Below are 11,970 nucleotides of genomic sequence, written 5' to 3'. Positions count from 1 at the left end.
GGGGGGGTCAGGCAACTCATATTTTTTTTTATTTTTTATTTTTTTCCTTTTTGTCTTTTTTCGTGTCTGGCAACGAATCGCAACCCTCAGTGTTGCGCCCGTACCGGACCGGGACCGGCAACGGGATCGCAACCCTCGGTGTTGCCCCCACACCTCGCTCAGCCAGTGAGCGGGAACCGGTCTGTATGTGGGATCCGAACCCTCGGCGGGAGCGCCACCGCACTCCCAAGCGGCGCACTGTAGCAGTGCGCCACCGGGCCGGCCCTACAAGCAACTCATATTTTCATGGTACATATTCTCATACCTTTTGGATGTTTTACTGTGCTCACATATTACTGATATGCCAGTTCTTCCATACAGTCTCACTTGGGGGACCCAGATGCGAGAATGTGCAGCCCCCCCTTTTCCTTTGCTCAGACACCATTCTGCCAGGAGGATGCTCCCCATCATTTTTTTCCAGTTCTGTGATGATCTTCCTTTCCAAGAGTCACACTTCCTACTCTGAGGAAAACAGCCAAGTAGCCGAAGAGTCAGGAGCTCCTGCTGCAGGCCTTACTGATGTATTGACCATGCGTAAATAATGCAGGTTTACTAGCTCCCTGGTAGTTCTTCCTTCTCTGGAGCTCTGACTTGCCCTGAAAGGTGGAGAGGCTAGCACAGACTTTTGGATACATACACTGGTTGGAACTTAATTTGAACAAAGTAATAATTGGGGAAAGAACCAGTTTTCCCTGAGGAACCACATCTCTTAACCTGCATCCTGGTTGACAGTTCATGGATCTAGTGCTCTCTCTTTAGCATTTGTGGCTTTTCAAAATCTGGCCCCAACTAACTCTCCATAACTCTTCTCTCAACAGGCACTTCAGCCACACCAGTCTGCTTATCATTTTTGAATGTACTTTCCCCTCTTTGGTGAATACTGTTCTGGTGCTGTTCATCTGTACAGAACAGTCCTCATTCTAATTCAAAGGTTACACTGGGGAACATTCCTCCTTCCTGCTCCCCTCTCCTCCAGACAGGTGGGTGGCAACCTTCTTCTCCTCCCCCCGCGGGCTTCTGCAGCAATCTGGCCACATTATTGGTCCAGTTGGTTATTTATTCCATTGAATTAAAATGCACTGACCCATATGACCATTTTCTCTAGGAGACCATGTACAACTCAAGGCTGGGGCCATTCATCAGGATGCAGCCTAGTGCCCGGCCAATAGCAGGTGCTCGGCAAGTGCTTGCTCCATCGTCTTTATCATCATCACCGCCCCCCACAAGGTTGTTGTCTGTGTGTTGGGGGTGGGGCAAAAAGGGAAGTGTGGACGGGTGTAGTGGGAGGAAGTTAGGAGTTTCTCGGTCTGAGAATATTACGACACTTTCTTAGTTTGTCAATATGTATGTTGGGGGTAGTTATTTTTTTTACCAGAATGAGTAATACATAAGAAAGCAGCTAATTGCGAAGATAGAGGATTTCTTGGCTCCATGAGAGGGTTTCCTTTTCCTTTTATCGAGGTAGAGGACTTTACCAGAATGAGTAATACATAAGAAAGCAGCTAATTGCGAAGATAGAGGATTTCTTGGCTGCATGAGAGGGTTTCCTTTTCCTTTTATCGAGGTAGAGGATGATTTCCATGGGGGTGTTACCCTTGAAAGGCTTCACAGATGTAGTTTCTGAGTTTTCACGTTAGATTAGGAAAGTGGAGGCGGCAGAGTCTATCAGTGAAAAAGAAGAATCAGTTTCAGGTCTGAGAGACCCCATGGGAGAACCTCTGAGTTTAGGCAGAAGCAAAGGAAGCAGATCAGACAGGAAAGCAAGAACAACAGAGAGAGGAAGGGCTTAAAGATCAGGAGCAACAGAAGTTTCCATCAGTCCATCATGATAACCCATCATACCCCAGAGCTGTTATTTAGCTGGGTGGTCAGATCCCCCAGTGGATGACAGGGCCCCCAACATCATCCCCTCACTGACCACCAGGTCTGAGGCTCCAGATCTGGTGGATGGGCTGTCCCTTTCTTCTTGCTCCACTCACGGGGTGCTTGTGTGCTAGGTTGAAGAGGATCAGGAGAGACCATTCTCTGAGCAATAGTTTATGGTATCTGCTCAGCTCTGTTAGTGCTTTCCTCATAATGTGGGGTTGGGGGTGGGAGTACGTTAGGAGCCTAGAGCCCTGGAATGCAGTTTCAAATTTGACTTAACTCACTGTGTGATTTCTGGGACAAGTCATTTAACCTCTCTGGGCCGCTATTTCCATCTATAAAATGGGAAATTACTGCCCCACCCAAAATAGATGCATTCAACAATAGTGAACATCAGAAACAGGGAAAATATGGTACTCTTTGTATTGACAGTGATAAGACGTTGTGATTTGAATTTTTCTTAGGCTTCAAGACTCTATGACTCTGCTAGTCTACATGGGTGGTGCCTGAGTGTTGTGGGAAGTAAAGGAAAATCTGCTGAACACTGCCGATCCAGCGCAGTTGCTTTCCAGAATCAGGCTGCTGATACAATCATCCTAAGTTTAAAAAAAATTAAAAAATAAAAAATTCCAGAGCCCCACCCTGCAACTATGGATTCTGACTTGCTGCGGTGGGGGCAGGGCCTGAGTGGTTTTGGAACCGCTGACTCAGGTGAGGATTCAAAATAAAGAGAATGGATCTAAAAACCTGAAAAAGCCAGATGCCTGACTTGGTAGTAAATGTTGAGATTTAACACTGAAAAACAAACTGATTCTCTACCACATCTCTTGGCAGAGATGAATACAGCCATTTGGGAAACTGAGGGTCAAGGTCATTTTTATTCTAGCTATACTCATTCAGAGAGGCTCTCACATGTTGTGCACAGTACTTGACAGAATAATTTCCCTCCAGAGTTAGATGACTCATTTGAAAATGAAGCTCTCCCGTTGAGCACTTTTTAAAAAAAGTATCCCCTTTTTTACTCCCTTAATTGCAGAAAGTAGACAAGAGGGTGATTAAATTACCATTAGCAACCCAGGGATCAAGCTGCTAAGAAACCTCAAAAAAAGAGATGCATAAGCACCAGTCCTCTTTGCTGCAGTCAAATGGACCAGAACTTGAAAGAGAAATGAACTTGCTGCTTATTTGACAGCCCTGCCTGGCCATTGGGCTGTGAATCTCACAACGGCTGGGGCATGCTCCATTTTCTAAAACCAGACTTCCTTTTTATTTTGAAGGTGCTGTAGTATAAATCAATACTGCTTCTAGATTTTCACTTTCTGGAATAAACACCAGAAAGGCACTGGGAAAAAGAGAGAGAAAGGCACAGCTCTCTGCGGGTTTAACACCGAGATAACAAATTGGTAGGTAGTTTACAGAAACACCGGGGGTACAGGAACCACTGACACCACAAAGAAGCCAACAAACAAGTTAAGAATGTGGACATTCTGGGGGCCGGCCCAGTGGCGCACTGCTACAGTACGCCGCTTGGGAAGCGCGGCGGCGCTCCCACCGAGGGTTCGGATCCCACATACAGACCGGCCGCTCACTGGCTGAGCGAGGAGCGGGGGCAACACCGAGGGTTGCGATCCCGTTGCCGGTCCTGGTCCGGTACAGGCGCGACACTGAGGGTTGCGATCTGTTGCCGGTCACGAAAAAAGACAAAAAAAAAAGAATGTGGACATTCTGCATAACAATAGTCAGTGATAGGAAAGAAAGGAGAGAGGGGTTTATTTTACATTAAAGGAAACCTGAAAGATATACCTATCAACCAATTATAATGCATGGACCTTGTTTGGATCCTCATTTGAACTAACCAAATGTACATGGCATTCTTGAGACAACTGGGGACATTTGATAAGGATGGGTTAATAACAAAGGCTTATTAATTTTGTTAGATGTGATAAGGTGACAGTACTTAGCATTGTGGTTATGTAAGAAGATGGCCCTATTCCTTCAGGGATGCATATTGAAGTACACAGGGGCACACTGACATATCTGGGTTTTGTGTCACCAAAGGACTTCTATTTCATCAAAGGAAAAACAAAGAAAAAAAAAAGATGAAGCAAATGTGGCAAAATCTTGCTCATTATTAAATCTAGGTGATGGGCTTACGGGGATTCATTGTAACGTTCTCTCCACTTTTGTGTATGTTTAAGATTCTGTCATGATAAATATATTTTTTAAGCATAATGAATATATTTTTTCAGGACGAGAAGCATCAATAAATCAACATAGGTGAGGAGGGTTGAGAGTAGGTGACACAACGTCTTTGAAAAAAAATTAAAAAGTTTGTGCACTCTCAGACTTCAAGGAGCTCTGTGCAGATGGCTCCACACTCACTCAGAACAGGGAAAAGAATACCTTTCATCCTGATGGAGAATTCCCCCAGCAGATTCTCTAGCTCCGCTTCAATGGTGCACATATTCTGGGAAGAAGACAGGAGATGAGCCTTAGAGCCAGCCTGTGTTCACACAACAGCTCAAAACACATGACATTTTAAAAGCAGCAGACAACCATTGCATGAACATCAGGAGGCACTGACCTGTTTGCAATGAATTGCACGGCACTGCCTATGAAACATTTTTGACAAAACGTTTAACCTGAGTCTAAGCAAGCCTTCTAGTGTGCAGGAAATTTAGGGCATAGAAGAACAATTTAAATTACATCAAAAATAGTCAGACAAATCTGGAATGTGGGCAATTCTATAAGGACTGCCTCGGACTCTAAAAAAGGCAGTATCATGGAGAAAAAAATTTCTAGATAAACAGTCTAAAGAGATAACAAACAAATGCAACACCTTAACTTTGATTATGTCCCTATGTGAAAGACAAGCAAATGAACTGAAATCAAAAGGAAAAGTGCTGTGGCCAGGGGCCATCCCCAGAGATGCACCTCCACCAGCTTAAACTTTGGATGCCACCTCTCCATACTAAGCAGCAGTCTTCATAGAAGCCCCCAGGGCAGCATCTGCAGGCTTCTTCCTCAGTAGTCAGTCTCCATCAAGGCTGGATAGTCGGGGCTGGCTGCTCTGACGAAAGCCAGCTGGGTCAGCACTGACAGGTATTGCTTCCATTGGGACTTTGTATGCAGAGGACCTCAGGATTGATTTGTAAGGCTAGAGGTTCTGATTCTCATTTGTTCCTTTGTTCTGCTCAAATGATCACTTTCATGGAATGCAAAGAGGATAACATTGCCTTTTCCAATCCACAGCACCTCAAATAGTTTATCGGAGCTGGGAAAAACTTCCTGACGTTTGAGCTCTGTGTAGCTTGAAAGCTTTGGACAAAAGTCTCAGTATTGTAAACAATTTTACTTCCTCAGAGCACTGGGCATCTTTGTGAAGGAGTGACATACAGTTTCCAGAAATAGCAACTATGTTATTGTGCATATCAAGATTGCTACCAGTGCCTTTGAAGAACTTGGGGGGCAGTTGGATTAAAAGTTGAGGACATCCATGGTCAAAATTTTCTTTCCTTTCACCCATGCAGCCATTGATGCACGTGCAAAAGTGCCCCAAGCCATCTTGCCCTAAACCCGCATTTTTCAAAACCTGCTGATGTCAAGTGAGGTACAAAGCTGCAGAAGTCCTGACTTATATCTTCTCTAAGATAGCCCTTCCTCTTGCTGAAATTGCACTCTACATCTTTGAATTTGTGAGCAAAGTCAGGATGCCATGTCCTGGCATTGACCAAGGGTGGCTATTTCTGAAACGACCTGCAAATGTTCCAGAACATGTAGCTCCTGCATACTGCTGGTCAGTTATCTGCTTGTGTACTGTGCACAGCCTCTATAATCGGAAACTGCTCTTTTGATTTCAGAGATCTGTAGAAATGAGGTCTAATGAACTAGGGCTGCTTCTAAACTATGGATTCTCAAACTGTGGGTCCGTAAACTTGGATGGGATGGGGGGTAGGAACAGTCACATCTTTATTTTCACTAACCTTATGAACTAGGGCTGCTTCTAAACTATGGATTCTCAAACTGTGGGTCCGTAAACTTGGATGGGGTGGGGGGTAGGAACAGTCACATCTTTATTTTCACTAACCTTTAACTAAAACTTAGCATGCCCATGTATCACAAATGTAGAAAACAAGCTACAGTAGTATTAGTAACATGGGTGACTTTGACACTGATAGAAATCATATATATGTTCATATTACATCATTTGTTGCAGAGAACTTTAAAAAATCATTTATAGATTTCACTACTTTGAAATTCAGTAGTTATTAGAGCTACTGCTAGATCTTGTAATTTGGTGCGTGCATAAAGCAGCAGCAAAACACATCACGCAATTGACTTTTAAAATATTTTGACAACTGTATCGACAACTTTGAAATAACTGTATTGCAATATAATTTGTTTCCCTTGAATGACTATGTGTTTTATTTTATGCATTAAAGAAACATTATTCTGAAAAGGGGAACTTAGGTAAAGAAGCCCTGTTTTAGGTTATGAAAAGAGACAAACTTGTTTCAGTCAACAGGCAACACTGCAGTAGATGCACAAAGTGATCCTGCTGAAAGTCATCTAAGAGGTCCCTCCAGTCCCAGGGCTGACAGATGCTCAGCTCTGGGAATTGTCCAACAGACCCTCATCAGGCCGATGACTTCAGTCATGAAATTTGATCTCTGAATAAAGACTCATGGGATAGTGAGAAGTGCTGCTTTAATAATTCAGTCATTTCATCAAAGACATTGGTATTAGGTGATCCCAGGAGGAGTGAAGACCTCTTTGTGTCAGATGCTTGGGCCCCAGAGAGTCAGAAACCAGGAAAGCACACTTCTGTTCATGGTTTTTTATCTTGTGTCCTTTAAGATAAGATGTTCTTATGATTAAAAAAAAATTGTAATCAGGAGGATTACTGAATATCTAGCACTGACATCCAGAACAGTTGTATTAACCACAGGGTCTGTTCAACTTCCAAGGATAAAGCTAGATTAGATTGTCCACTCAAATATTTGAATGTGTGTTTAAATGACACAAATCAGGGCACTGTGTCTTACTCATTCATTTCAAACAATTCCACTGATTGCCTGCCTTGCATTTTTTTGAGGCTAACAATAAAACTTATCTCTCTAGAGAGTGAAATGAGGTTGTGGGCTGCTGTTCGTCTGGTTCAAGGCCATTACCAACAATTCAGATCAGGTCAGGTGGCACCCAGAAACTAAGCAGATTAGCAGGTTGTACCTCTGTGTACTCTTTGTAGCTCCGATTGATCTCTGACAGACTCTCTCGGGCAGCCTTGCTGGCAGGGGAATTTGCAAAGGCTTGCTTCATTTTGCTGGCACCATCTTGGAGGCGTCTTTGGATACAGTAAGCTTCATAGAGTTCATCTACCTGCCAAAATCAAAACAGGAAAGACAGAGATATAAATATTTGTCATGATTGAAAGAAGTTACATAGGTCTCTGTTACATGCTTAAGGTACTTTGTTTCTGACCTCAACAAGGAGAATCTTGTAGGAGCGTTATTCTTTTAGACAGAGACCAGTTATTTTCATTTTAGTCATTATGACCCATTTTCTGTCTCAAAACAGATTTCACTTTGATCCTGTTTTCAAATTACACAAAGTGAAAATGACTCTCATGCATTTTTTGAGGCTATCATTGGAATTGTTGAAAATGATCCTTGTGTGATTTAGTTGATCTACTGAGCCTTCTACATATGAGCAAACACTGGAAGGGTTTATGCAGTTTCACACCAAGGCAAAAGCTTTGTGGTATAACAGGCTATTACCACTTCATTTTAAGAGGTATTGTCACAAGGTGATATTTACACATCCAAATCCAGCATTTTGTTTTTTTTAAAGAACTTGGGGCTATTTATTGAAAACAATTTTTGTAAAGTCTTGGCTCAACAACAGAGACAAAATAAAGTTATTAAGTTATTCTTAAAATTAGGGTGAAGTGACAATTGTTAAAACTTATCACAATGACCACTTAAGAACCGTGAACTCTTTTGTATGTAAACTATACCACAACTTTAAAAAATAATCAAAGCAGTATAAATGAACTTTTTTTCCTATACATCTCTACTCTTATGCTTCTAAATAATAATATATCCCTTTCAAAGGACTGCTGATTATATTTATCACATAAGCCTGATAATTGCTGAATGCTTCTAAGGCAGTAATTCTCAATCAACCCAAGGTGATTTTGACTCCCAGGGGTCTACTGGCATCTAGTGGGAGAGGTCAGAGATGCTGCTAAATATCCCATAAGGCAGATGACAGCCCCCGTGGTGAAGACTTATCCCAACATATCAATAGTGCTGAGGATGAGAAAACCTGTTCTAAAGTTATTCCTGATGATATTTATTTCTATAGTCTTGTACTATCTTCAGTTATCAACACACTAAACCAACCACAGTGAACTATTGGAATCTTCAGGCAGATAACAAAGGACACAATCACCAGGCACTGGCAGAAGCAAATAAAACCTATTGCTTCTGGGAGAAAATTACCAAATGGGACTATTTGAATTTTCATTTTAGTACAGACTTCGTTCCCTCAAAAAAGAGGCTTAAGCTGTAGATCCAGAAGACGATGGAGATGCATATACTGGACTTACAGTTTAAGATTCTACTTTTGTTCTGAAGGCAAATTTTTGGCTGCTCACTAAAAAGCATACTACTAACGTATTAGAGTACTGTAATATTCCATAATTGCTTTCTCTGTTCAGACATCCATGACACTTAGCTTAGAATGTGAACATGAAGGATAGAAAGTTATTCTCTTGGTTAAAAGATTTGTTGTTGCTATTTAGTTTAACAATTCACTCAACTTTGCTGAGATGAATTCCCAAACTGAAAAGAAGAGTCTTTAGTCTTCAGGGTCAAAGAATTTATCTCTGAAGTGTAAGACTCAAGGGGTGGCATAACTGCTGATAAAATCGTTTGGTTGGTACTGGCATGAACCATGATGTCCCTACTTTAAAACTAACCTAAGGCTCACCTGGTGAGCTTGATAAAATGCTGATGCCCAGGCCCCATTCTGAGGTGCTGATTCAGTGGGTTAGGGCTGAGCCAAGAATCTGGAATTTTAAACATTGCAGATTGTTCTGATGCAAAGGATCCCCACCTGTGTTTCTAAACAATGCAGTGTTTAGAAACACAAGTGCCAATACCTCTTCCAATGCAGACCAGGCTGTTTCACACATGTGGTCTTTTGGGAAACTGCCCCTTCAAACCTTTCCCCTGCATCACACATGTGGTCTTTTGGGAAATTGCCCCTTCAAACCTTTCCCCTGCATCACACATGTGGTCTTTTGGGAAACTGCCCCTTCAAACCTTTCCCCTGCATTGGGTACTCCAAAGTTTGCATCACACATGTGGTCTTTTGGGAAATTGCCCCTTCAAACCTTTCCCCTGCATCACACATGTAGTCTTTTGGGAAACTGCCCCTTCAAACCTTTCCCCTGCATTGGGTACTCCAAAGTTTCTGAGACTGTAATCCTCTCAACAAGGAAAGAGTGCTCACTGGACCATTAATACAGTTGTAATGACTTAATCCATTACTTTCCATTGAAAGAAAACTTTATTCTTTGTTTTCACTTAAATACCAACCTATGGGGCCAAGCCCGTGGCGCACTCGGGAGAGTGTGGCGCTGGGAGCGCAGCATCGCTCCCGCTGCGGGTTCGGATCCTATACAGGGATGACCGGTGCGCTCACAGTGCTCACTGGCTGAGCGTGGTGCGGCCGGGCTCAAAAAGGACACACACAAAAAAATACCAACCTATGACTGAGCGAGACTGAATCCCTCATTTATACAGAGGACCTGAGTGGGAACCTGGGTGGAAACTTTTGCCTTATAACACAGTCCCTCTCCTTGGTCTGGCAGAGCGCACTTTTGTATGGAAGGCTCTGTCTTCCTGGTTTGCAAACTGTTTGCCAAATAAAGTCTCTCTTCATTGTCCTCCCCACCCCCCTAAATATCAAACCATCCTAGCCAAATGGAATTAAATTTTAGGACAAAGGATACCTATGTAGCCATCTGAGCAGAAACTGGCCCATTTGTTGGCAAATATTTGTCTTTCTTATAAGTCAGCAGTGGTTTTCATCAAATAAACTGATTAATTGACTCATTCAGTTACATATGTTTTGTTAGGCATCCTGTGCATAAGGTGCTGCACATACAGTACCACTAACCTTTAAAAACCATTAGGCTTGTTGTATTAAACAACAATGGGTACAAGATGAATAAATACCCCCCTTCCTAATATTGATTTTGTTTTCTAGACATTCTTTTGAACTAAACAGAATAAATTGTGAAAGCTTTCTTGTCACACAAATACCTTCTGATGAATGTCATTGTTTTATTTACTGAGTTTAACAGAAATAGGAGTGATTTCAGATTTGCATATGTAATAAATATCTGTCAAAGTGAGAATGTACAAAGGCAGTAGCATACATGTGTATATACATATATATAAATCATCACAGAATTTTAAACTGGAAAGGATTCTTAGGACCACCTAGTTTGAATACATGTACCTTCCCAGCCCATTTCACAGAGTGGAAAGCCAAGTCCACACAGCCAACGACATAACCATTGAGTCTGTGGCAGAGCTGGGACTAGAACCCCAGGCTTCTGACTTCTAGTAGAGAGATCTACTAAAACCCCCAGTTTCTCCACTTGGAAGAGAGGCTGATAGGTATGGATGGGAACAGGAATTGCTAATGGTATGGGGTTTAGCTGTCCCCAAAGGGAAATATTCTCTAGGTTGCACCAAAAATTCCTCATAGTGTCCAGAACAGGGAGGGTGAGAGTCTCACTCCACATTAGGCTGGTTGGACCATCACTGACCTATTTACAGGGTTCACGGCTAGATGTCAGGGACCTGACAAATTGGTGCACATCTAGGGGCAATGGGGATGAAAAAGCACTTGGAAACCACGCAAAATGGGGAAGGAATCAAGAGCTTGAGAAAAATTAGGGAGGCACAAGGACAACTGTCTTTAAGTATTTGAAATACCAAGGTGTATGTAGGACCAGAGGGTAAAATTAGGCAAGTATGAAGTTTTTTGTGGGGTCAGTTTGGTTCAATCTCATCTCTACCCATGCATCACTGAGGCTGCAAGCCCTCCAACAGGCACCATGCCTACCGTGCGGAAAGCACTCAATAGATGTGGGACTGAAGCAGAGAACCAACTGTGCTAGACGATCGGGCTTTCCGTTCTTATTTCTTCTCCATCTTTACTACCTGTTGGAGGCCTTAACTGCTAATCATCTTATCTTATTTTAGATTAGAAATTCTCCATTCTCTATTCTCTGTGGATGCTATGCTCAGGTCAAAGGTGTATTGATAGGTACCTGAGAACTGAAAAACAGGCAAAGACAAGAGGGACTTCAGTTACCTTACTGATGTGAAACTCCAGGCGTCTCATGTATCTTTCAATGGTTTTAATTTGCTGGAATTAAAAGAATAAGTTTGAAAAAATGCAGCCATTTCCAGTTCAATTGATTTAGGCTTGTGAGACTATCTTTTTTATTATCTCATACTCAAAAGTACCAGAAAATGCTAAATATTTCCCCTACCCTCTAATTTTTGTTGTTATTTTAAAGATTCTCTAATATCAATTCAGAAAATATTTTTTAAAAATATTCTGAGAGATGAACTTGAGTTAGTTTTTGAAATCCTTGCATTTATTATCAAGGGAGGCTTATCAAATGGAACTCATCAGAATTCTGGCAGGACAGTATCATATTGGAGTATATTTAAATTTCTTCATAATAATATAATTTTCTGTTCTAAGATGTCTGCTTTTTCTTCAGATTTTATTGTCTCTGAAATTGGAGTGCATTTTACAATTGCTACTGGCCAAATGACAGTCAGCTGCCGGTGCATGCTCAAAGGTAATCATAGTTGTTCACATGTCATCTCTTTGAGTTATGAACATTATTGTTATTACATGTATTTAATTGCCCTTTAAAATATCTTCAAAAGGGGGGCCGGCCTGGTGGTGCACTGCTATAGTGCACCGCTTGGGAAGCGCGGCAGCGCTCCCGCCGAGGGTTCGGATCCC

General features: G+C 42.1%; 1 protein-coding gene across 1 annotated transcript in view; it reads right to left on the bottom strand.

Moving 5' to 3' along the window:
- Positions 1–11,970, bottom strand: part of LOC103607173 (protein FAM65B-like) — a 65,819-nt gene that overhangs the window by 17,913 nt on the left and 35,936 nt on the right. The window contains exons 6-8 of the mRNA XM_008591709.1: positions 11,302–11,355; positions 7,135–7,284; positions 4,309–4,372 (exon numbers count right to left, since the gene is read on the bottom strand). Coding sequence (XP_008589931.1) covers positions 4,309–4,372; positions 7,135–7,284; positions 11,302–11,355 — 268 coding nt within the window. The remainder of the gene's footprint in view (positions 1–4,308; positions 4,373–7,134; positions 7,285–11,301; positions 11,356–11,970) is intronic.

Source organism: Galeopterus variegatus, unplaced genomic scaffold, assembly GCF_000696425.1.
Source record: "Galeopterus variegatus unplaced genomic scaffold, G_variegatus-3.0.2 Scaffold7209, whole genome shotgun sequence".
NCBI classification, from domain to species: Eukaryota; Metazoa; Chordata; class Mammalia; order Dermoptera; family Cynocephalidae; genus Galeopterus; species Galeopterus variegatus.
The sequence above is the reverse complement of the archived record's forward strand: the minus strand, read 5'-3'. Positions and strand labels throughout refer to the sequence as shown.